The sequence below is a fragment of the Onthophagus taurus genome, chromosome 6 (assembly GCF_036711975.1).
Source record: "Onthophagus taurus isolate NC chromosome 6, IU_Otau_3.0, whole genome shotgun sequence".
NCBI classification, from domain to species: Eukaryota; Metazoa; Arthropoda; class Insecta; order Coleoptera; family Scarabaeidae; genus Onthophagus; species Onthophagus taurus.
In genome coordinates, this window is record NC_091971.1 from 22,110,941 (window position 1) to 22,138,768 (window position 27,828).

General features: G+C 32.0%; 1 protein-coding gene across 3 annotated transcripts; it reads left to right on the forward strand.

Moving 5' to 3' along the window:
- Positions 1 to 385: 385 nt before the first annotated feature.
- Positions 386 to 27,727, forward strand: LOC111423028 (MLX interacting protein mondo). 3 transcript variants are annotated; one of them, XM_023056279.2, is made up of 13 exons: positions 386 to 945; positions 1,213 to 1,319; positions 1,376 to 1,449; positions 1,508 to 1,630; positions 10,840 to 10,987; positions 11,046 to 11,138; positions 11,192 to 11,304; positions 11,358 to 11,607; positions 11,671 to 11,768; positions 11,850 to 12,015; positions 26,363 to 26,526; positions 26,582 to 27,197; positions 27,255 to 27,727. In XM_023056279.2, exons 1-13 carry the CDS (start codon positions 668 to 670, stop codon positions 27,374 to 27,376), a joined length of 2,352 nt encoding a protein of 783 aa, XP_022912047.2. In that variant the 5' UTR covers positions 386 to 667; the 3' UTR covers positions 27,377 to 27,727. The 3 variants fall into 3 exon arrangements, with proteins under 3 accessions (XP_022912047.2, XP_022912049.2, XP_022912050.2); XM_023056281.2 differs by having other exon boundaries at positions 11,671 to 11,765; XM_023056282.2 differs by having other exon boundaries at positions 11,046 to 11,132.
- Positions 27,728 to 27,828: the final 101 nt, after the last annotated feature.

Genomic DNA, 27,828 nt, shown 5'->3' on the forward strand with positions numbered 1-27,828 from the left:
ATAAATTTTTAGGTTAATTTTTGACATCTGTCAAAGTGACAATTAAAAAAATTTTTAAATCTTTTAAATTTTAATTTTTAAATTTAAGTTTGTTCTTTTAAAACGTGATGTATTTGCAACATTCCAATAAATTAGATTATGCGTAAACATTGATTAGCATAAAACCCAGTTTTACATTCCAAAGCGTTTAGAAATGTCAGAAAGTGTATCAGTGGTTTACTTTGCTATCAATAAAACGATTTAAGCATTTAAAAATTGCACCTTATCCTCAATGATTACAAATATGTTACGTGTTTATAAACAAACAAGTATTCTTAAAAATAAAAATAATTAGTTCGTTATGACATAACCAAATAACTTTTCATAAACTTTGTACATTGATTCCGGGGAGAAGATAGCGGCGAAAGGGGCTCTGTTTAAACGTATCGAACTTCGCGTATGTTGAGAGTTATCTACGGCGGAGTTATTTATGGAAAATGTAATACAACATCTGTAATCAGTCCCGTTTTTCGGTGTGTGTGACCCAGCTAATCAGTCCTTGATCTTTATTGCGGCCACGATTACTGATCAGTCTCGGAAATACAACGCTCTGTATCGACATCTTTTGTGAAAATATTTTTCCTTATAGTTCGGGGGCCCTCCCATTTGATTGTTAAATCCCATCAATATGTATGTTACGGAAAATACTCGCAAAATGGAATCACCTGGCAACAATAAGGAAGCGATTCATTCGGGACATTTTATGGTGTCTCATTTCGAAGCTGAGGCTCAAGACGACGACGATACTGCTGTTCCTATACCAGATATTGCGATTAAGGATCTACAGAAAAGTTCTGTGGCTACCAATGTGATTATGGATCATTTTGTTAATAATAAACGGTTACAACCTATTGCTATTGAAAATGGTTTATCCACTTTGTTTCAATGTATGTCTATAGCTTACAGGTAAGATCAAGTTTATGAATGAATTCAAAATATGAAATAATTTAACTAGTTATTACACATTTTTTGTGTAATCTAATTTGTTAAGCATAAAAGATAACACAATAGAAAATGTTTTTTTTTCTTATTGTTCATTTTATCTGGTCATATAAATGTATATCTCTACTACAAATTATCAAGAAAAATGATAAAAAATGGAGATTTATCTATTTGATTAATAATTTCTTTTTAATTTAAATTGTATTGACAATTTTTTATTTTTTTATCCAGACAGAAATTAACATCACCAAAATGGAATAGATTTAGAGGAATTCGATTAAGATGGAAGGATAAAATTCGACTTAACAATGTTATTTGGAGATGTTGGCATATGCAATGTATGTTTTAATAAATTAATTTTTATCATTTTTTATTAAATTTACCACTTTAACAGTTATCAGGAAGCAAAATACTCTTATTTGTCAATTTGCATCACCTTTAGATGTTGACACACATAATAAACCTGAGGTAAATACATTTTTTTACACATTATTTAAGAAAAATAATTTTATTATTACAATTTAAGGCAATTGTCCTGGAGGGTAAGTATTGGAAAAGAAAGTTAGCCGCTGTTACAGCTGAATATAAAAAATGGAGAATGTTTTACAAAACTCAAAGTCTTGGACATCAAAAGGATGCAAACGATTTGGTAAGATGAATAATTTAAGGATGAAGTTAGCCATAGATTTAAAAGTAAAAAAGGAGGTTCAGAATCACTTTTGTGTCATTTATTTATAATTTAATTATATTTTAGTGATATAAATTAATGGATTATGTTTCAGAATGGGATTCTGAGTCAGAATCAGAAATCCAAAAACATTATTTTTTGTAATGACATCATAATCTAAAATAAGCCAAATTATCTTACAAATCTTGTTGATGTTTATCTTAGAATGGCGAAACAGGCTTAAAATATAAAACCTCAAAGATCAGACATGATCAAAAAGAACGAAAATAAATGTAAAGTTAAAGACTCCTACCTTTTTGTAGTCACAAAAGAATCAAAATTTACTTTGAAATTCGTTTTATCTTACTGAGCGAAAAATATTTCACTACACTACCGCTGGTGTAACTGAATAATTTATGCTATATTTTATTTCCCCTCAATGATAATAAGAAAGCATATGTGGTCTTATTATCTAAACTCAATCCAGCAGATTACAATTTTAAGACAGAATTTTACAAATCTACAGGGTGGTTTGACGAAATTCACAACCCCTTTGATTTTTTTGTAACAACTTTTTAACGCCATGGAATATTAACATAAAAAAATATGGGTTGTAAAGCTTATTCATTATTGGTACTTTTTTGCCTCTTTAGTTTTTTCCTTAAAAATAATAGTTTTAGCGTAAAAAAATAAAATATGCTACCTTGTACTGTAAAGCGCTGCTATTATTAAAAAAAATTTTATCTTTATACCTGGCTAGGGAAGTTGTGCACTTATTAGGATCTAGTACTAACTAAATAACACCAATCAGTTGTGATTTTCATAAGAAAAACCATAAATAAGATTAATGCCTGTCTGAACAAATTACGTAGTTTTAAACAATATTAAAAAATTGTTACTCTTGCTTAATAACAGTCAAAAATTATTAATAACCATCTACAATTATGAGGATTCATTGTAAATGAAACTTACAAGTTCTCAGAGCCAACTTTTAGAATAATTTTAGCTAAACATAGCGGTACATGGCACGATATTTTATTTTTTTACACGGAAACTATTAACTTTAAGGAAAATACTAAAGAGACAAAAAGTACCACTAAAGAATGAGCTTTACAACCCATATTTTTTTATGTTAATATTCCATACCGTTAAAAAGTTCTTATAAAAAAATCAAGGGGGTGGTGAATTTCATCCCCTTAGAGGGCGCTGGGGAAGTTTAAGGTATGGTTGAAAATAAGGTCTTAACCAGTAATACATACGTACAAATTTTCAAATTCTACGGTTTACTTACAGCCAAAATACAAAACAAAATGTAAATTTTTAGCTCAATTTTGATCGCTCATAGCTCGAAAACAAAAGAGTTGCGACCCTACGTTTATATAAAAAATTTGTGTTATTTTGGCAACTACTACATCCTAGTAAAGTTTCCCGATTAAAACCTGAACCACCCTGTATATCTGTACCTGAAAGCGAAAGGGACATAAGTCCAAAACTTCAAATAATAATAAATTGAAATAATTAATAATTCTCATGCTCTTACCTCGCAAATAAAGCTCGGAAATATCGGTATTTTTTTAATATTAATAGTCTGTAATATTCATTAATAGCATATTTTTATAAGAAATCTTTATTTTTACAAAATTATTGGACTTACTGCGTTTTGAAAATGGAAAATGAAACTTATTACTTGCTTTTTTATAATTTATTTTAACGGTACCAGTTTCGGGAAAAACTCAGTTTCCCATCATTAGCCGAAGCTATATACAGGATGTTTCAGGTTTTTGTAGCAGGACTTTAATAGTCGATAGATTTTTTAAAATTAACACAAAAACTTTATATAAACATAGGTCGACAAACGCTTTGTTTTGGAGATAAAGGGTGTTCAAATTAAATTTTTAAATTGATTTTTATTTAATATTATACGTGTATATCAACCGATTCTTTTCAAATTTTCGACTATGGAGTCCGTTTTATTACAGCCGGTCGAGGGCGCTCTGTAACGTATTCTTTACGTTTTAAAACAACAATAACTTTTCTGACAGTATACTTTTTGGCTTTTTGAATCAAAATATGTATTTTGTGTACATTTTTAAACAAAAAAGGTACTCTTATCAAAATGCGCTAAAGTTGTTCGTTTTCAAGATAATCCGCTTTTTATTATTCGATATAGACTAATTTTATTAAAGGAAAGGTAGGGTGGTAAGAAGTTGGTTAGACAACCATTTTCCTGCAAGATGGATTGGTCGTGGTGGACCAGTTGCATGGCCCCCACGATCTGCAGATCTTAATCCTTTAGATTTTTTTGTATGGGGATATTTGAAAGGAAAACTGTATGAAACACCTGTCCCCACAAGGGATGAACTTATTAATAGGATGCTTGTAATGACATAAGGCCGTTCTTAAATAATATTACTCGGTCAGTCATTCGTCGGTCAGAATTATGAATCCATCAAAATGGTTCACATTTTCAACAGTTTCTTTAATTTTTTTCTTGCATTATTCAGATTAAAAAACATTAATAAACTGAAACATTAGTGAACTTACTTTGTTTCCATGGCACACATTATTATACCTATCGTTAAGTATCCTCTAATAAAGTTGGTCTATATCGAATAATAAAAAGCGGATTATCTTGAAAACGAACAACTTTAGCGCATTTTGATAAGAGTACCTTTTTTGTTTAAAAAAGTACACAGAATAAGAATTTTTATTTAAAAAGCCAAAAAGTAAACTGTCAGAAAAGTTATTGTTATTTTAAAACGTAAAGAATACGTTACAGAGCGCCCTCTGTCGGCTATAGTAAAACGGACTCCATAGTCGTCGTTCTCATGCCAAAAAACCTCCGTATACCAAATTTGAAAAGAAACGGTTGAAATACACGAGTAATATTAAATAAAAATCAATTTAAAAATTTAATTTGAACACCCTGTATCTCAAAAACAAAGCGTTTGTCGACCTATGTTTATATGAAGTTTTTGTGTTAATTTTAAAAGATCTATCGACTGTTAAAGTCCTGCTACAAAAACCTGAAACACCCTGTATATATAAAAATGGTTAGTGATAATCAAATAAATATAAAACGTGAACTTACTGTCAATAAAACTATTTTGGAAACTTGTTTGTTAAATAAAAATCAATCATTAAAAAATTCTTTAAAACGACGAATGTACATATATATCTTAAAATGTAAATGACATTTCTACATATAAACGAGTCACGAACACGTTAAAAAGTTTGTTATAGATGTTATTAATTTCTATACTTGATCATTATGAAGAAACGACTGGTTGCATTTCGGAATGATTGAAATATTTGAAAGAGGAAGAACTTGTTTTGTTGAGCTGGTATTATGATGTTGTCTTTTAAAGACATGTAAAGAGGTTTATGTTGCAATTGAATTTGTTCATTAAGTAACTTGTGTTTGTTTTTAACTTTATGTTTGTGAATTTCCAATGATTCCAATAAATCAAGCTTAAAGCCTTTTTCGCATTTATGAATGAGATTCACATTTTCATAATCTATTTTATGTTTTGTTTCTGCTACATGTTTGTAAACGTTTGAGTTTTCTTTGGTTTTATGTTCTTGAATTCGCTTTTCAAGCTTACTTCCTGATTGTCCAACATAAATACATTCACAGAACATGCAATAGAGTAGACCCCACTTTCCTTCAATTTATCGTTGTTTTTATTATGATAGTTAAAAAAGATTCGAAGTAAATTGTTGTTGTTGGAGAATGCCAATGAAATGTTATACTTTGAGAAGATTGAACTTGATTTAAAAGTGATATTGTTGAAAGTGATAGGCTTGTATATGTTTTTTGTTTTTTCATGTTTAACATATAGTGGATCTGCTTGAATATGTACTTTTCTAAAAAGATTATTTATTATTTTATTAGGGAATCCATTCTGAGCCGCTAGATTATGTATGTAATTATATTCCTTGATTTTGTTATCTTCTGACAACAACCAAAATATACAGTGATCAAGGTATATGTCGGCAAGTCAAAATTTGAAACTTTAAAACTTATTAATCATCATTAGGAAATTCTGGGGCCTCTTTAGCGAAAGGTAAATTCCTAAAGTAATCCTGATATTCTTCAGGAACCCACTTAAGAAGGGTTAAAAGATTTTCATATTTACTTATAGGTTTTCTAGAATGTCTTAATTTCATGTCAAGGTTTATAAATAACTTTACTTTTTGCAATTTGATTCGGCCGTTTTCGAGTTATTCAAATTTTTCTAGAAAAATCTGCTCCAGCAGACATTTGTTCAAAAATCAGAGTACACTCGATTTTTGGGTTATCAATTAGGATTCAGAACATGCTTAAGCACCATGATGGAGTATGTTTTGGTGCCGAGAACGGCTGTCTAGAACGTTTGGTCACTTTACTATGGCACGTTAACTTTTCGAAATTTGGAAGTACCATAACTTCATTTTTTTAAATGGCATCCCCCGTATTTTATTACATAGTCGTTTTCGGCGTCTAATGTTTCTCGTCTAATTTGGAGCCAAACAACGTTGGATAATTTAAACTGTTCTCCTTCATTACTTTATTTTTCTTGATATGAATGGTGCTGTTCATAATGAGTAAAATGTACTACAATTTTTAAAATCTTCTAGACCCATAGAGAATACATTGAATGGGGGTTGTTTACAATTACGAATAGAATTAATCCAATTATTTCAGGTAAAAGTTCAGGTTCAAGTTCCAGGAGTTCTGGATAACACCTCACAAATTCTAAAAGACATTTTGATAACATTTTTTGATACCTACATTCGTTTAAGAGTTATTTCAAATTTTGTGATCTCGTTTTGTGAACTTAGCACCCCAAAAAGTCGATATCGATTTTTTTGCCTATTTTTGCGGAACTATTATTAAAAATAGTAGAGAACTATAGAATTCAATGGGGTGCAATAGGAACTCAAGAGAAATTTGAAGTTTTTAAAAATTAGGTGCTAACTTCACAGACGTGTTGTTTGTCTGGTAAATGGAACGACAAATTAAACATTTCGTTGAAGATTTTTACTAAAAGGACATTTCTTCACTTTTGTTCCTAAGTTCTTCGCAATATAACCCCATTCATTTTTGAAATATTTAAGCCATCTCCAAGATACTTCTTACAGACCTTTCTCTTTAATAATGGCTTTCATACGTAGGATAGCTGTTAATTTGCTTAGTGATTTTTTTCAATAACTTCATCAGAAATTTTATTGATAGATACTTTTCTACCTCTTTGATCAGGTACTGACATATTACATGTAGACTTCTTTTTTAAAGCGTTATAAAGAAATTTTTCGATGATCGATAAAGTGTTTATAAAAAAATAATTTACAGATTCGGATGTTTTTGTTTTCAATGAAGAAATTATAGTATAGATTTTGTTGTGTAGGCACTTTTGTAGATAGAGGGTCTTTTGGTCTACGTCGTTTTATATTTTTAGTAAACACGGAAGAATTAATGAACTGCCTCTTACACTCTCAAGAAAACATTTTTTCCGAAAATCATTATGAATCTGCTGGCGTTGATTTTCAGATATTAACGAACGGCACTTATATGTACAGGTCGTACCACGTGGACTTTTTAGTTTTTTATTTAGTATGAGTTTGTTTTTAGTAGACAAATACAGGTGTCTCAGCGAGATCAGTCATTAGACGTTTCTGGAGTTCTGGCCAAAATAAAAATTTGAGAATTCCGATTTAAGTATAATCAATTGCGTTCTCTTCGACTAAAATATTTTCAGATTTCTAGCACTTCCGGTTATACTGGAAGTCGCCACCTACTTTATGTTTTTTAAATGGAACACCCTATATATTTTTTACATATTTGGATTTGTCTATTTTCAAGGTGTATAAATAATTTTACTTTTTGCAATTTGATTCTGCAGTTCTCGAGTTATTCGAATTTTTCTAGAAAAATCTGCTCCAGCAGACATTTGTTCAAAAATCAGAAAACACTCGATTTTTGAGATGTCGATTTAGGATTTAGAATATGCTTAAGCAACATGATGAAGTATGTTTTGGTGCCGAGAACGGCTAGATCGTTTGGTCACTTTACTATGGCACACAAATTTTTCAATAATTTTTCGGCAACGTCTCTAAAGTCTACATTAAACTCACTCGCAATACCCAATTCGTCATATATCTTAGTATCGTTATCAACCTTAATTTGGCAATACAGGTGTCTTTTCTGTGCTAAAATTACATTCAAAATGGATGTATTGTACATCAATGGATTCAGAAAAACAATCTCTATCTAATGACTTGAAGAAAAATATATAGAGCAATTTGAAAAACAAAAGTGAATAATCGCTTAAAATTGAAGATGACCTTGAAAACAATTTATTTGTAGCATGAATCATAGTATTCATCAAACCATTTCATTTGATGCCTTGGTTATGAAAATCGGAATATAAATGACAGAGTTACAGCTTGGGGCGTTTTTTGTGTGACACCCTGTATAATGCTTTCGAAGACTTTTGCAAAACAGGATATTATTGAAATTGATCTATAATTGACGATTTCACTTACAGAACCAGACTTGTGTATAGATACAATCTTTGCCCACTTCCAATGTAAAGAAAACGTACAGGTGGAAATTGCTAGGTTAAAGATAATAGAGAGAGCCAACAAAAAAAACTCTTGCAACCCTTTACAATATAAGGGGGTATAGTATCTGGTGCTTGTGCCTTTTTTGGCTTTAACTTTCTTATTGCTTCCAATATTTCGTTATTCGAAATAGGATTAAATGTAAATATGTTCAACGAGCTTCTTTGAAGGGATTCATCATATTTATTAAGCATATAAGTAGAAACATTATCAAAAACAGAATTGAAATATTCACCAAATGCCATACTTATATTTTCTGCAGAAGAAAGTTGAACACACGTTGCTTCATTTAAGTTTCTTTTTTTGTTAGAAATGAAATTCCAAAAAGAATTTGGCTCATTCTTAATATTTTCTTCCACCTTAGCGGTGTAGCTATTGTATGCTATGCCAATGTCATGCCTTATGCTAGCTCTTAACTCCTTAAATTTATCCATATGCTATGCAGAAATGTTTTTAAATTTGTGATGAAAGTTTTTAAGTTTAATACTTTTTATTATATCATAGTTACACCAAACAGGATACTTCCTAGAACAAACTCTTTTCATTGGTGTATACTTTTCAATTATTTCATTAAGTATGCTGTGGAATGCATCTACAGAGTCATTTACGTCTCATTACTACTTAAGTCTCGATAAATATCCAAAAAATCAGCTTTCCGAAAATCACGTATACATATTTAGGAGTTAATACTATTTTTTCTATATTACAGTTTATCTGAATTTCTAATGAGGGCTGAGGTTCATATCGGAAATTATCAAATCCAGTGTTCCACTATTTCCATTAGGAATATCATTCAACGACTTGCAATTACAAAAGCTAAGGAAGTCCCCAAAGTTATTATACTTAGGGCCGATCTTATAAAGCCTTTCTTATGCCAGAATAGTTATTCCAATGGTTGGTAATACTGTGGGTGTTTCCGTTTAGCGACTGTCAAATTGATCAGTGTTTACCATTATTCAGTTTTCATTTTCATTTTACGTCCTTACGAATATGAATGTGAACAAAATATTTTTAAGTTTTGGTATTAATAGTTCTACATAGTAACAGTGCTAGTGTAAAACTAGAACTAACACTAGATCTAGAACTAGAAACATTTGGGTTAGCTGTACGTCTCTTAAGACGGCTAAACCCGAATGTTTCTAGTTCTACGTCTATTGTTAGTTCTAGTTTTACACTAGCACTGTTACCATGTAGAACTAACACTATACCTAGAACTAGAATCATTTGGGTTTAGCCGCACGTCTCTAAAAATGGCTAAATCCGAATGATTCTAGTTTTAGGTATAGTGTTAATTCTGATGATAGTACTAACGTAAAACTAGAACTAACACTAGACCTAAAACTAGAAAGTTTCGGGTTTAGCCATGCGTCTCCAGACGCACGAATGTTTCTAGTTCTAGGTCTAGTGTTAGTTCTAGTTTTATAGTTATTCAGTGCTAGGTTGTTGTATATTTATGGAACTAAATGTAGAACTAATACTAGAACTAGAACCATTAGAGTTTAGACGTCTTAATAGACATATGGCTAAATCCGAAGTGTAGTGTTAGTTCTAGTTTTAATAACTCAGGCCTGCGATCAAAAATCTTTTTTGAAACTGAAAGGCGATCTTCATTGATTTTTGGGTACTGAATCCGGGAAAAATAATGGAAAGATTTCATCACCCTTAGTTTTTTTCGCAAATTTAACTTATTTTTGGATGTCTCGCAAATTTTAAGTTGAAAATCAGCATTACGCGTTATTCATACAATAATTATTACGTCTGATTGATTATAGTTAATGTCAAACAGTCTCTGACTTATTCCTAGTATAAGCTATTCGCGTTGAATTGCACGGTATAGCTATCCTGCGCCGTATACCGTTACTTATGCTATACGCCGATATTGTAAGACGTTTATTCTAGTGTTTATACTAACATTTAGTTATTCTTGGTATACGGAGCGGTATAAACTGTTTTGTAAGATCGGCCCTTAGTATTATTAATAGAATAAAAGCCAAACCCAATACCTGTAACTAATGGCAAGTTAAAATCTCCCAAAAATTTAAAGTTTGCTTCGTATGTTATATACAAATTAGTCATTAAGTTTATAAATTCTTGGTACACGTCTGCATTACTAGACGGTCTGATATATGATACCACTAATATTATCAACAAATTACCAAAATTTACCCTAACTGCTTGTATTTCAAGTTCAGTTTCCAAACGGATGATACATGCTATATACTTAGTTTTGACCCCAATAAGAACTCCACCACCGAGCATACCCATAGTCTCAGTTCGATCCACCCTAAAGACATTGTATCTCGAATTCATGAACTCTGCGCTAAAAAAACCCGCATTCAACCACGTTTCGGTCAGACAGATAATAGAAAAATCCTATAAATATTCATAACCTACTTGTGTTAGTCCAAGTTTTTTTAACGAAATTATGTGCTGAGATCATACTTTCATCAATACAGAAGATTGTCTCAATTAATTCTGATTTTTTATGTTCTATTATAGTTGAGAAAAGTATCCTTTTAAATCTATGGTTAACTTAACACCTGTTGAGTAATTATGGTTACTTATTTTATTTTGATTTGTTTTAGCTCTTGGAGTTGGAATTATTAAGATATGATTTCCCATATCAAGAGCATAATATGCTCATTGATGAAGATTATATGGGGTTGATGAGCGACACTTTATTTTCAACTATAAGTAATCAACCATTCGCTTTTCCTGATACTCGAGAAATTGGTGAGATCAAAAAATATTTTTAATGTTGAAATTATTAATTTATTTTTATCAAAATTAGCAAAAGCTGGTTTATCACATTTTATCCAACCAAGTCTTGGGCCCTTACAACCAAACTTACCAAATAACGATTTAATGGATTTTGAAGGTTTAGGTAACAAAAATATTAATAAAAGAACCAAATTTAAAAGAAACTAATTTTTTTAGATATTTTATCGGGGAAATTACCTACTGTACCTGAAGAACCAGTTTGTAATAATAAATCGCTTCCATGGAATTACCCAGAACTAGATTTAGCATCAACCTCAAACAACATAAATGTAAATTATTGTTATAAAAAAGTCACAATTTTATTTTTATTAAAAATTTTTAGTTAAATCTATCTTCGAGTACCATACAACAATTTCAAAGCTCATCTACAACAATTTTAGATGTCCAACAACTACAAACGAATCGTCAACAACAACCCTACGTCAACGACGTTTTATTACAGCAACCAACATATTCGGTGATATCCAAGAGTAGTGTAAAATCAAAAGAAAAAGGACCCCAACAAACCACCAACTACCCCGATTATCAAATGGCTGAGATGTCAACACCAGTGACTTTAACCGTGTTGCAATGTACCGCTTGAAAAACTATTAAGTTGTAAGCTCAAAAACCCTGTTACGCTGTTGTTTTTTCAGTACCGCAACAGACGCAGCAAGGTTTCAAAGGTTACAAGGAAAATTATAAGAAGCCAAATCCGGTTCCAGGAGGGCAAAGTAAAATTCCTCAATTGGTGGTATATCATTTTTTAAATTAATTGTTCGATTATTTTCTTTTCTGATTATCAATGTTTTTGTTTTTCGTTTTTGGTGAGTAGAAAGAGGAAAAAGTTAACGGGATCAGATCAATACAAAGAGTGAGGAGGTCACGATCGAATACGCGGGAACCGCTTAAAAGGGTTCCACCTTTACAATCTGCCGTTAGTGACCCTTCTTTAATTAGTCCAGCGAATAATATTATCTTATCACAATTGCTCACAAATAGTAAGGATTTTTTTAATATAAACTTCCCAAAACTCCCGGGACGGAGCTATAAGTTTTGAACGAGTGAAAAAAAAACATGAAAATTTGGGGATCACTAAAGAGTCATAAAAACTACATTCTTAGATAGTTTAGAACTTCCATGCAATGTGGAGTTTTTTTAGGGGATGACCACCTCTACATTTTTAAATAGCAACCCCTGTTTAGTTTTACCTTATTTTAAAGGTAATTAAAAAAGAAACATAACCCCATAAACCAAAACCCGATATATTAATTCTTTCAAGAATTATGAGGGGTTGACTACCAAATGGGAAAATAAAATGTTTTCATGTTTTTTTGTAGGTTTACTACGATTTTTACAACAAATGTTCAAATTGTTGACCTTCTTCGATCTCGCAATGACGCAAACGCTCATAAATGGAATTTTGAACCAATCCACGTTTAATAAGAGAAGACCATACTTAGAGACCACAGAAAATTAATGTATGGGTTGGTATTATGGGAGAGAATGTAATTGGTCCATTTTTTACTAATGAAAATTTGGACAGAGACAGATATCTGCAACTGTTAGAAAATCAAGTGGTTCCAAGTGTACAGGGTGGGCAAATTTGGGTGTTATTATAGGCTATCTCAGAAACTATAAGAGATACGAAAAAAGTAGGTGCCATGTCCCGGTCTCTTTTTTCGAGACAAATCCAATCCCGCAAACACCAAACCTCTATCTTCTTTTGTTTTTAAGTTATAGCCAAAAAGTAAAATTTTCGTGATTTCAAAAAATGCTCATATTTCGTTAATTTTTCAAATTAGAGAAATGGGGTTGATACGTTCTTAAGACACTTTTTTAAGTAGAATATACTGCAATTTGAAAAATTTTAAACATATTTGATGATTTTTGAGATACAATGCAAAGTTGTGTTTTTTTAAATACAAACTATACTTGATTATGATGTTACTGAAAAGAGCAAACTTTTAGCTTTTCAATAATGTATCGCATGTATGGTGTATTTGCAGAAAATAAGCGTTAATGTTCAATTCCAAAATAGTAAGCGCCATGGTTCAAAATTTTGATTATAGCAGGCGGGTCCGGACAATAAATACTACTTAATGGCTATAATATATGTGACCTGGACTATGGAAAGGGGGTTTAGGTGTCAAGAGGTCGATTTTGAATCTTCTAATAGTGTAAAGTGCGGTCTTTTCAATGAACCTCAGCTTCGCAACTATCGCTTCGCGGCTGAGCTATTTGCATCGAAAGTTTAATGTCTTTAAAGTAGAAACGCAAAATGTAAAATTTAATTTTAGATTTTTTTTCGTAGAAATAAAATTAAATTTTCGCACATAAGCCCCCTTTCCGTAGTCATATGGTTTTGCACGAATGTGACAGAATAAAGTTGGTTTTGTATCAACGAATAAAAACTTTGAATATGTAGTTAATTTAACTTTCTCGGCGTCTTATCCCTGACTTTGTTCACCAATAAAAAATGGTTAGCAAGTAAAGTTTGTTTATTAAAAGTACAAGAAATATATTAATTAATGAATAATTAAATATGGACAACTTCAGGAACTGAACAGTCACAAACTGTCATCTTCTTCTACTAAACTTACTGGTTGTAAGGTTAGAACAGTTCAGAATCAATGAATGAAATCTTCGGTAGTATTTTCCCAGTTTTACCCAAACATAAGATTTAGAAGTTTTTTGATATCAGCAATCTTTTCTTTTGAAATTAGGTGAGATAGAGGAAAATTAGGGATCATGAACTGGGAACGGACTTTCCATTGAAACACCGTTTGAATGGGGATATGCGGACTGCAATATATTCTATATTTCATTTTATCGTTTTATTTAAAGATAATGCGGAACTTCTTAAACGGGAAACTCGTTTCGTAAAATTCATGAATGAAATGACTAAGTAGCATTTAGCGTTTTCCTCGCCTACTATAATTAAAAATTTTAATCTTAATCTTTAATATTTTAAAATTGAAAAATAACGCTTATTTTCTGCAGATACATCATGCAATGATGTATCACACCATCATTGGAAAGCTAAAAATATGCTCTTTTCAATAACATCATAAAATACAACTTTATGTTATATCTCAAAAATTATCAGCTATGTTTAAAATTTTTCAACGGCAGTATATTCTACTCAAAAAGGTGCCTGTAGAATGTATTAGCCCCATTTCTCTAATTTCAAAAATAAACGAAATATGAGCATTTTTTGAAATCGCTAAAATTTGACTTTTCGGCTATAACTTTAAAACAAAATAAGATAGAGATTTGGTCTTTGCGGGATTGAATTAGTCTCGGAAAAAGAGACCGAGACATGGCACCTAATTTTTTCGTATCTCTTATAGTTTGTGAAATAGCCTATAATAACACCCAAATTTGCCCATCCTGTACAGGCGTCCCAATTTCGTTGTCCGTATAGGCTATCTCCAAAACTAAAAGAGATAGAAAAAAAGTAGCTACATGTCATGATCTCGTTTTTCGAGAAAATGCTAATGCTGAAAACTGCGAACAGCAATCGTCTTTTGTTTTCGCCCTATCGGCAAAAATTGAAAATTTTACGAAAACGACAATCGCGAATATCTCATTTATTATCAAAGATGGAGTATTATAAATAAAACATTATATGGGCAACTTTTTACGAAGAATTCAGTGGCGTAGGTTGAATTTTTTTCCCATCTTTTATGTTCGAGATTTTAGAAGTAACTTTATTTTTTTAAATGGAAGCCATGGTTGGCTATGAGCTAAAATAATTTGTTATTTTCTTCTGATAACAAATATATATAGTTTGTTGGGTATATTTCTTATAGTTATTGAATAATTAACAAAAATTCTTTTTTCGAAAACTGCTATTAAAAGTTGACTTTTGCGTAGTACTTAGCGACCATCAAAACGATAGTTTTTTGTCAACAGGACGTAATAGTATGTTAAAAAACAAGTTTCGTAAGACACGCTTGCAATGCACGAATTCAAGTCACGAGTGAAGCCACGAGTTTTTTAATGAATGAGTGCTTTAAGTCTTATGAAACGTGTTTTTTATGCTATTTTTTGTAAATCGCGTTTTTATACTTTTTTTTTAACAAAAATAAAGTAAATTTTGGCAATGTAGGGAAATAGGTATGTAGCAGTTGGTAACACCGTAACACTTGAAAATAGAAATTTGAATTGACAATTAAAAATTGTAAAAACACAAAATGTATTCACCTGAAAAAAATGTTTCATGTACACCTCCCAATATAAGAGAAATTGCTCAGAGTTCAATGTCCTCATCATTGTGGACCTTGCATTTGATGCTAAGAACGTGTTTAAACATCCATAGACAAAATTGTCACATTGAAAAATTAATGGCCCAATGTCACCAACTTGAATTGGTTCCATAAAATGTTACTAAAATCTCATTACAGCATTGGATGCTGTAAGGAGTCTCATTACCGCACCCGTTTGAGTACTGTAATAGCTTTCATTGCCGTCGCGAATTACAAAATAGTATATTATTCAACAAGCGTATAATGACGGCTGTTACCCACGAAGATGAAGTTGAACCACGAGCGAGCGAAGCGAGCGAGTGTTGTAATCTGAGTGGGTAACATCCATTATACGCAAGTTGAATACTATACTTTATCTACAACTATTTAATTTTGAAAAAAAAATCAAAAAAAAAGGAAAAAAAAAACTTGATAGACATTTCACACATAACCTCAATATAAGAAAGCTGTCATTTCTGTTAATATTTTATTTTTTGATTAGTAGGCCGTGTCAGAACTGTGGAATAATGGCTTCATTATTCAACACTTTGTCAGTCATGGGTAATGCGTGTCATTACCCGTCAAAAATCAAATGTATAACGAATAGATAATTCAATAGTTGTAGATAAAAGTCTTTTACGTCCAGGACGCAAAAGACTTTTACGTCTAGCTACGACAATCAAAGAATTTGATACTATTAATTGTTAATTTATTGTTATGAACAAATTATAAACACAAAATAATCAACATTTAATTGTTTTATCATTTCATTTCATGTTTAAATGCAAATTTATAATAGTACATTTGTTCAATATGTGAGGTTAAATCGATGTGACGTTAAGTTTTTGACATAACATTAAATGAATTCTAAATGTCATTATCCTAAATTTGGTCTTTTTATCAATTTATAACTTTAGAATACGCAGTTTTCGAAAAAATGTTGTTTGATACACGACAGCGAAATTCTTTTGCATTCTCGAACGATTTTTTTCATTCTTTTCAACTTTCATTCTCGAATGCAAAAGTCATTTCGCTATCTTGTATCAAAAATAACTATTTGTTCTATCTAAAACCATTCTAAAACTAATGTATGTATTTAAAAGTTAATGTTGCTATGGTGATAACCATACATACTATGATGGAAAATAATGTATCAGATAATTACCAAAGTTTGTATTTAAAAATTCGCTAACAACTTTGTCATTATGTGCTGGTATGGAGCATCAGCATGTTAAGTGTCAAAGTATAACAAAACTGAATAAAACCTTACAATGAATTTCGAAAATTATGAAAAAGGTAACATGATGGAATGCTACATGTTATCAGAGAAGAATGCGCCGTTAGCCGCGGAATTATATTTCACAAGGTATCCGGAAAGAAGACAACCGCACGCAAGAATTTTCAGCCGGTTATCAGAAAATTTAATGGATTTTTGGTCTTTCCCCAAACCACGTGCAAAAACATACCAAAATGACCTGCAAGAGGATGAAGTCAATGTGTTGGCTTCAGTTGCGATAAATCCATCAACATCTTGCAGAGAAATTGAACAAGACGTCTGACCCAAAAGCCGCTGCTCCCGAATATGAAAGAAAAATAAATATAAACCATATAAAGCGGGGCTAACTCATTATTTACGTACCCGAGATGTCAATCTAAGATTAGAATTTTGTAGATGATATTTAGAAAAATTAAATAATCTGCTGTTTGTTCAAAATGTTATCTGAACCGATGAAGTCTCTGAGTGTTCAAAGAAGATTCGGGTTTAATGTATGGTGTGCCCTTTTAGATAATAGAATTTTGGCATATACTATCTACCATGAAAACTTAAACTGATTTAATGTGCTGCCTTAATATACAGTATGTCCACGGAAAAGGTGTTGAATAGGAAAAACTTTTTTATTTTTAATTTTATCGAAAAAAGTTAATCTTGATAAAAAAATTTGCTAGTTCTTAGAGTAAGATTGGGATAGAAACATTTAATATATTTTGTACGCGGTGTTCAGAAAATTGAAAAAACTTTAAATGGTGCAAGAGTAAAGTGCATTTATTTGAGAAGATAAGAAAATAAGTTACTAGGAAAAGTTGTTCAAAAGTAAAAGGTAGTCTCTAATACCAATTTTCGAAAAAATCGGCCTACTTTTATTTATTTGTGATCATTTTTGTACTAGTAGGCGTTGATAGTGACAAGCTTTATTGACACTTCGCTTTTATACTTTATTGGCCGTAGTATTGTCAGCTTAAAATGCTTACTTTACAGCAAAAAAATTATTTGGTGCAATATTATGGGAAAGGCGAAAAATGTTGTCGTCAAGTTATTCAGAATTAGACAATCTTCCATTAAAATACAGTTGTTCATTTCATTTTCAATAAGATGGATGCCCAGCACATTATGCGGCAACGGTTAGACCATACGTTTCCAGACCATTGGATTGGGAGACAAGGACCAGTTCAGTGGCGTCCTAGGAGTCCAGATTTAACATTACTGGATTTTTCCTATGGGACCAATTGAAACAAATTGTTTATCGCACACCTCAAATAAATGCCACTACTGATCAATTAAAGGATGCGTTTTGAGGTGATGTTGGTTTAATATCTTTACATGAGGTTAGAAAAAGTTTTGATGAATTACTTGTTCGTTTAAAGGCATGTGCCCAACAGGGTGGTAGTGTGTTTGAGTAAATAAACTTACAACATGTGCATTGTTAATTTGGAATTAGTTAATTGATATTAAAATAAATGTAATGATCACAAATAAATAAATGTAGGCCGATTTTTCGAAAATTGGTATTAGAGACTACCTTTTACTTTTGAACAACTTTTCCTAGTAACTTATTTCATAATCTTCTTAAATAAATGCACTTTACTCTTATATCATTTAAAGTTTTTTTAGTTTTCTGAACACCGCGTGTAAAATATGTTAAATGTTTCTATCCCAATCTTACTCTAAGAACTAACAAAAATTTTTATCAAGATTAACATTTTTCGATAAAATTAAAAATTAAAAAATTTTTTTTATTCAACACCTTTTCCGTGGACATACTTTATTGAGGTATATTATTATATTAAGGCAGCACATTGAGCCTTTGGCCGACAATTTGCCATTAAATATGTCTCAAATGATATATATTCAATATGACGGAGTACCAGCACATAATGCCAGAGTTGTTAGTGAATTTTTAAATACTACTACAAACTTTGGCAATAATTGGAAACAATGTTTTCCATTATGGTATGGTTATCACCATAACAACATTAAGTTCTAAATACCGTATTTTCTCGAATCTTATCCGCACTCGAATGTAATCCGCACCCCGATTTTAAAAATGCATAATGGTAAAAAAATTTAGTTTGCGAATGTAATCCGCATCTTTCTCTGAGCAATTCGACAACAACAAAATGATGCGATGCTTGTTGTTAACCATAAATATATAATAATAATAATATATTTATGCATAGTATACATATATACATAAAATTATTATAAATTAAGCCAGCACAAATTAGGCGGAGTTCAGGTGCAGCCTGCTCTTCCAACAACACCTGCTCTTCCACTCAAACCTAATAAAACTAATTCTAAATATATAAGAGAGAAAAAGAAAAGAAAAACGAAAAGAAAAAGACCCGATGGTGAAATCATAATTAATTACTAAGCGTAAACTCCCCGATCCCTGTCGCCCTACAATGCATTCTGAATTTGAGACAAGCGGCCGTTCACTCTGTGACGAAACAACCTTGAAGAAGTGCAACATTTTATAGTTGATGGCAAATCATTAAGAATATGTGTTATTTGGTATGAAAAGTATTTCTTAAATAGCTGGTGATGATGTATCGGCGGGGTACGAGTGCCCTTGAATCGAATATTCAATTGAACATCGGTACGAAATTTTATTTTATTGAAGAAGTATGGAGATTTCTTCAAAGTAATTATATTAAAGAACAAAACCGCCGAATGAAGTATGCGCCTGTTTTTCATGTTGAGCCAACTCAAATCCTTTAATTTGTGCGAAACATGCTGACGTCCCCGAACGATACGAAATACACTGATCATACAATGTATCACAATAATTAAAATGCGCTAACACCAAGGCCTCGCACAAAAGCACCCTTGTTCTACGATTGAGGAACGACCGACCGCCATAAATCAGCTTAAGAGCAGCATACGCGGAAGCAGTGCACTTATTGATGTGTTTATTAAAGTTTAAATTTTCGTCCAATAAGACACCCAAGTTTATCCTTCAGCGGCAATACTTGATTGTTGACAACTATCTTGACCCGATCTCGAACAGAATTATCACTTATCACCTTTCTTGGCCCAAATAAAATCAGCTCTGTTTTAGCAGCTTTAAGACAAAGGCAGTGACGCCTATCATCGACATCCGATGGCAGAAAAGATATATAACTGGGTGTCATCCGCGTAGAAATGATGATTACAACTTTTTATGTATCTGTTAAAATGCGATGTGTAAAGTGAGTATAGCAGTGGACCCAAAATTGAACCCCGAGGAACACCGGATGTTGTCGAAAGAAACGATGAAACGCAACCATTCACCTTCACGCACTGCATTCTGCCCGTCAAGTAACTGTGCAAGTAACTAACCCCGATGCAAGATCATCAAACCCAATGTAGCGAAGCTTGGCATGATTGATAGCATCAAAAGCCTTTGAATAATTTAAGAGACACATCAAAGTGTATTTTCCTTGGTCTGTGCTTCGTATGACATCGTCCACAATATTCGACAGAGCTGTATTACAGCCATAATGCTTTCTAAAACCTGACTATGTAGGCGGTAAAAGGTTGTATTCCGTAATATAGTCCATTAATTGTAATTCGATTACTCTGTCTGTAATTTTAATACTAGCAAAGGTTGGACAAACTACAATTTCCCAAAAGCTCCTAATGATTTTCAAAAAAATTTCAATTTGTCTCAAACAGTGAATGCCGACGAAATGGCACTATATCTGGATATGCCTCCCAATTTCCTTAGAAACGAGTGGTTGCGAAAAATTGTGCATAACATTAGTATGCTAGCAGCAACAAGTGACAAAATTGGGGAAAAATTGCTGTCATTATTAATATTGAGAAAAAAACCATTCTGAAATCCGAAAGACTTCCCGAATGACGTCTTAGTTAGGGCACAATAAAAGGATGAATAATGGAAAAGCTGATGATGGAATGGTTAAGACGAGTATGGAGTCGTAGACCAGGAACACACATGGAAAACGATTCCTGAAAACAATTATAACATCATTTAAGAAGTTTTGTATAACCACTGCTTTGGACAGATCCGAAGATGACGAAATATGGGCAGAAAATGATACATAAAAATGTAAATATCGTTCTAAAACCCTTAACAGCGTTATTGTTATAATGCGATTTTATTTTACTATTTTCCAAATCGCAACTATACGACTGCGAATCTAATCCGCACTCGATTGTAATCCGCATTTGATTTTAGAGCATATAAAATTTGTAAAAAGGGTGCGGATTAGATTCGAGAAAATACGGTACATACAATAGTTTTAGAAAGAACAAAATACATTTTTGTTAATTATTCAATAACTATAAGAAATATACCCCACTAACTATATATATTTGTTATCAAAAGAAAATAACAAATTATTTTAGGTCATAGCCAACTATGGTTTCCATTTAAAAAAATAAAGTTACGTCTAAAATCTCGAAAATAAAAGATGGGAAAAAAATTCTACTTACGCCACTGAATTCTTCGTAAAAAGTTGCCCATATAATGTTTTATTTATAATACTCCATCGTTGTTAATAAGTGAGATATTCGCGATTGTCGTTTTCGCAAATTTTCAGTTTTTGCCGATAGGGCGAAAACAAAAGACGATGAATTAGGTATTAGCATTTTCTGGAAAAACGAGATCACGACATGTAAGCTACTTTTTTTCTATCTGTTTTAGTTTTGGAGATAGCCTATGCAGACATGGTATTAACAATAAGTGGTTCAAACCGTTGAATTGGTAGAACAGGTGAAATTGAGTGGCCACCATGATTTCCTGATCTATCATCACTCGATTTTTTTCTGTTGGGGGTTTCTGAAAAGTAGAGTGTATGCAACAAAACCAGAATCAATAAATGATTTGGAAAATCGCATACTTGAAGGGTCTCTGAGTATGATCTTCTCTTATTAAACGTGAATTTTCGTCACTCCAATCACTAGGGAACCACCACTATCACTAGGGATATGCTCCTGATGGTTCAAAATTCCATTTATGAGCGTTTGGGTCATTGCGAGACCGAAGAAGGTCGAGAATTTGAACATTTGTTACAAAAATCGTAATAAACGTGCAATCCCTCATAATTCTTGAAAGAATTAAGATATGGGGTTTTGGTTTATGGGGTTGTGTTTCTTCTTTCATTACCTTTAAAATAACGGAAAACTAGACAGGGGTTGCTATTTAAAAATGTATTGGTGGTCATCTCCCAAAAAACTCCATATTGCATGGAAGTGCTTAACTATCTAAGAATGTAGTTTTTATGACTCTTTAGTAATCCCCAAATTTTCAAACATTTTTCTTCACTCGTTCAAAACTTATAGCTCCGTCCCGGGAGTTTTGAGAAGCCCTGTATACTCTATTTTTTAATTCCCAGGAGTAAAATGAAAAGTCACGTTTACACAGTGTAATTTTTCAAAGCTATTTTTTTGCGGGAGTTTTAAAAAAAAAATTTCAATTAAACTGTTAAATTTATCTTATAGATAAACAAAAATAGCCGTTACCATGGTAATAATCCCCTAGATAGCTTAACCAGAAGATGGTAGTAACGAGACTAAACATAATAAAAACCAGGGCGTACCTACTTACTTTGTCCCACATAAAATACAACATGTCAATATAATTTGACTTTACACTAAAATTTCGATATGACTAATATACAGGGTGTTTCATAATATATGCGCAGGACTTCAGGATGTGATAGCTTGTCCTAAAATTTGAAAAAACGTTTCTATCAACTTTCCCTCTAAAATACACCATTTTCAAGATACAGGTGTTGAAATTTAATAAAAAAAATCGTTTTTTGCGAATATCTCCGGAACTCTTTTTCTTTCATTCTTTTTTTCTGTCTACTTTTTCCAGTGGCGTAGAAGTTAGGGAGAAAAACAACCAGTACCCCTTCAAAATCTTCACTAGTTATGACTAAACAATTTTTTTCTCCCATAAAACTTAGCTTATTATGAATTCTGTACGATAAACGGTTAGGGAGATATTCGCAAAAATCTCGAAAATGGTGCATTTTAGAGAGTAAATTGATAGAAATTTTTTTTCAAATTTTTGGATAAGCTATCACATCCTGAAGTCCTGCGCATATATTATGAAACACCCTGTAAACATCCTATACAGGATGTTCCGTGACTCGACCGACAAGCTTATACCATATATTCCGGGGATCATAACGATCAAAAAATGGTATATCACCTATAGGTGAATTCCTCTTTGTTACGGAGATATCAAAATATAAATGATAAAAGGAAATTTATTCATTTATAAGAGGGTAGCTAATTAACACAAAATTAAAAACAGCTGTTCAAAATGAAAACCGCAATTTTCTTCAAAACATGAAGACAAACTTCCTCTTTGTTTCGGAGATATCAAAATTTAAAAAAAAATAAGAAAAAAATAAAAATGATAAAAGAAAATTTATTCATTTATAAGTGGGTAGCTAATTAACACAAAATTAAAAGCGGTTGTTCAAAATTTTCAGATTAAATTTCGCTTTTAATTCGCTTTATAACAAAAAAATTTCTTGGTAATAACCTAAAAGGTTTTTATCACAATTTTAGTATAATTGCAAAAATTTCAACCATGATGGAACGTATCGGCGAAGAACATTTCAATGAATTATACGCGGTTAGTTTATCTGATTGTCCGAGTGATTTCGAAATAAGTTGTAGTAATTCCGAAAGTGATGAATCTGACATTATACCACCAAAACGGCAAAAAAGAAATGTTATAGAATCCGATAGTGCAAGTGATTTTGAAGATTGAAATGAAAATGACATTACACCTTCTTTGGAGGCTAGTGTAAAATTAGAACTAACACTAGATATGCAACATAGTAATATCTTATGCTAACTAGCGCTACCTGACACTACCACTATAACTAACACTAGACCAAGAACTAGAAACATTCGGATTTAGCCGCACGCCTCTCAAGACGGCTAAACCCGAATGATTCTAGTTCTAGGTCTTGTGTTAGTTCTAGTGATAGTTTTTCTTCAGATGCACGGCTAATCCCGAAACTTTTTAGTTTTAGTTCAATAAAAATATGTTATATAGTGATATTTCTGCTAAGTAGTGCTACCTACTACCTACCAGCCGTCTTAATACTTCGCTGACCGGCAATTTTGCACAGAAACTATGTCATGTCACCAGCTATTTTTTTTGTAAATGAATTTGAAAGTACAATGTTTTAAATAAGCTCCAATAAATTTTATTTATACTGAATGAAATTAAACTTTGAACATATTTTTTATACAGTGCCCGCCAAAAACTCAACAACACCCGTTTTTTTTTTCTGTTCCATTCATTTCATATCGATCTTTCGATCTAAAGTAGTTTCAAGATGGTGGCCACTTCCGGTCGACCGGAAGTAGACCACAATTTCGTTATTTTATATGGAATGCTATAGTTTTTATTGCACCTTCTAATTATCTGCGCATTTTTAGTTATTGAGTTATTTTGATTTAAAATTTTTTTTGACATATTTCACCATATTATTTAAAACCCCATATCTCAGCCAATATTCATTTAAGAAAGCTCTAACTTGGCACGACTATTCTTCAGATGATATTAAATAGATTGTCATTTGTTGTATCAGAGTATCTTATACAGGGATGGTCTTAAATTGAATTACCGTTTTTCAGCATTCAATGGCAAGAAAGTCCAAAATTTTAAATGGAACGCCCCATATTTTATTAGGTTACCAGGAAGGGAATATAATTATCTACAAATAATCTATAAACATTCCTATACCTATTTGTTGTAGTTTTTCTCATAGTGGGAAATTTATCAAAACATGCATGAAATGCTGGAAACCGGTTATATTTTTATTAGAAGGCAATCATACAAAAGTCATTTACCCTCTCTGAAGATTCTTGGACATTTCTATTAGTACCTTTGGCAAGCCACGGTTCTCTCGTGTGGTACAACATACAAGCATTTTCTTTTCTAATAATATACCAGCTGTCGAAACGGTGTTGTAGTAATTATCTTGATATACCGGGTGAGTCGGGAGGAATAGACCAAGCTTTAGGAGTGTATTGTACAATTAAATAACTACAATTAAACAAAATCTTATACATTAACATTAAATATTGACCATCAGCGTTACTTTAATAATTGTACGAAAATATCGCCATTAACTTCTAAACATTACCGGCTTCTTTTACTAAAAGCTCTTGCTGAAAATGAAAAAAAAAATTAAAATCAGACAACAACATATGAGTTTTTTTACATTATTTTCAAGCGTACAATACACTCCTAAAGTTTGATCCGTTCCTCTCGACTCACCTTGTATATACATGATACCAACAACCAAAATACAGATGCAAGACTGATAATATAGTTTATTGCAGTTTTTGTCCTCCATCCGAATAAATCTGAAAGTTGCAAATTTGTCCAGACTCACATTCACTTTTTGTAATCTTTATACCGGATTATATGTTTTGAAGCTAAGACGTCTTCTCCATGATATCATTACTTCATCAAGTAATAATTGCTGTTTCGCTACATATATAGATTAAATTTTTGGAATAAGGTAATCGAACAGAGGTCTAATTTTGCAAAGTCTGTCTCTACTAGGTGCGTTTTGTACATTATCACTGAGATGGAAAAATGTAAGGATTTGTTCGAATCTCATCCTGCTCATAGTTTTAGGAAATATTGGTGCTTCAACCAAAGGGTCTGTTAACCAGTAATCTCTCCTACAACCTTTTTTAGTTTGACCCATCAATATCAACAACCCAAGAAAAAGTTCTTCATATCGCTTATTGTAACTTCCGTCTATGGTAAAGTTTTAGCAGAATTCTTATTCGGAAGTGGTATAAATTGGTTTGAGAAACAACCAAATGAAAAAAGTCGTTATGACCTTCACGGTCTCGGCTAAACCCGAATGATTCTAGTTCTAGGTCTTGTGTTAGTTCTAGTGATAGTGTAAAACTATAACTAATACTAAACTGAGAGCTAGAAACATTCGGGTTTAGCAGCACGTCTCTCAAGACGGCTAAACCCGAATGATTCTAGTTCTAGGTCTTGTGTTAGTTCTAGTGATACTGTAAAACTAGAACTAATACAAGACCTAGAACTAGAATCATTCGGCTTTAGCCGTCTTAAGAGACGTGGGGCTAAATCTGAATGTTTCTAGTTCTGGGTCTAGTGTTAGTTCTAGTTTTACACTAGCATTATCACTAGAACTAACACAAGACCTAGAACTAGAATCATTCGGATTTTAGCCATCTTGAAAGACGTGCGGATAAACTCGAAACTTTCTAGTTCTAGTTTTACACTATCACTAGAACTAACATAGAACCTAGAATCATTCAGGTTTAGCCGTCTTAAGAGACGTGGGGCTAAATCCGAATGTTTCTAGTTCTCGGTCTTGTGTTAGTTCTAGTGGCAGTGGTAGATAGCGCTAGTTAGCATAAGATATTACTATGTTGTATATTCTTATTTCTCTAGTCTACAGACGCACGGCTAAACCCAAAACTTTCTAGTTGTAGGTCTAGTGTTAGTTCTAGTTTTACACTATCACTAGAACCAACACAAGACCTAGAATCATTCGGATTCAAATGTTTCTAGGCGGCCGGCAACATGTCGAATTTTCCTAGTGTAATTTTTGTTTAAAACTGACCAATAACAACCCCTCTTGTATGTTACGGGGAGTGCGTATACTATACGCGGCACCTAGGCCCCAACGGGCCCCTTGTACATCCTCCTCTAAGAGGTCTGAGATGTTAAACGCGAGCTTAACTCGAACCCCTCTTTTTGGCGCTTCAATTTAAAAACACTCCTCCGAATTAAAAAATAGAGTATAGTAAAACATCAATGGTTGTTTTAAAAACATTTTTGTTAAAAAGGTTCTGAATCATTATATCGTAATGCTCAAACTATGTCTTCCACAAGCACAGAATCAATTCGTTGCAAAGAGGAACAATCAATTCCTTCTAGTGTTAAATTATGCGTCACTAGTCCTGTGATAATATCCCCTATTAATATGACTGCTGTACATAAATCACCGGAGGTAAATTTTATTTATTTTTTAAATAAAAAATGAGTTTAATAAATATTGTTTTTAGATACAAACTTCTTTATCACCACCCGCAAGTATAATACAAGAAAATCCTTCTTTAAGTTCGCCAACATCACCCCACGGTTCTTTAGAATCGTTAAATCGCGAGCCTATACATCGCGAACAAAGACGAGCCGGACATATCCACGCAGAACAAAAAAGAAGGTACAATATTAAAAATGGTTTTGATGTGATGTATTCGTTAATACCACCATTAAATCAAAATCCCAACGCTAAATTAAGCAAAGCGGCGATGTTACAAAAAGGGGCCGAATATATCGTTCAATTACGAAACGAAAGGGAACAACTTAAAGATGAAATGGATAGTTTAAGGCAACAAATCGATAGTTTAACTACATCTATAAGTAATTGTCAGTGTTTGTTACCCGCAACGGGGGCTCCCATTTCATCAAAAAAGCGTGATTTAAAAATGCAAGAGATGTTTGATGAGTACGTGCGGATTCGAACAAACGAAAATTGGAAATTTTGGATTTTTAGTTTGTTATTTAAACCTTTATTGGGTTCGTTTAATAATTTTGTTTCAACCGCAAGTTTAGAAGATTTATATAAAACTACTTTTCATTGGGTTGAGCAACATTGCGCGTTAGGAGATCTGAGACCAAGTAAATGTTTATTAATTTAATTTATTAATTAATTAAAAAAATAATTTTTTGTTTTAGTTGTTTTTAATTCCCTTAAATATTTATGTACAAAAACCGAAATATTATTAATGCCTGATAAGTTACCTGAAGAAGCAAGAAGTCAAGTTGGTCCATCTACAACAAATCACGCAGACCTTTGAGTTGGAAAAGAAAAATTATCATCTCTTGCCATATGGGTCAATTATTATTAATTAATTAATTAATAACCCACTTACTAATAAGCATAAAAACAATGTGATTTCTTAATTTTAAACTAAAAGAAAGCTGTAGAATACTTTGATATAAACACAAAAAAGGAACATATAATTTGTGCCTTAAAATACCTAGTTTTAGATTTCAAAAGGTACTTACCCCCAAAAAAGTCCGTTACTTTTTATTATCATATTTTTGTCGTAATAATTCGTGATTGTCGATGTACCAAATAATTGTTTATTTCTTTTTTGTTAAAAATTTTAAACCCGTAGATTTATTTAATAAACGTTTTATTGAAATTTTTTTATTATTTTCTCTCAAATAAATAAATACATAATCATAACATATATACAAACTGAACCACCCCCAAAATTAAAAAGAAAAAAAAATAATTGAGAGG

Coding starts and splice junctions, on each gene's coding strand:
- LOC111423028 (XM_023056279.2), top strand. CDS start 668: ATGTATGTTACGGAAAATACTCGCAAAATGGAATCACCTGGCAACAAT. Junction 10,988..11,045: donor TCCTGATACTCGAGAAATTG/GTGAGATCAAAA, acceptor TATCAAAATTAG/CAAAAGCTGGTTTATCACAT. Junction 11,139..11,191: donor AATGGATTTTGAAGGTTTAG/GTAACAAAAATA, acceptor TAATTTTTTTAG/ATATTTTATCGGGGAAATTA.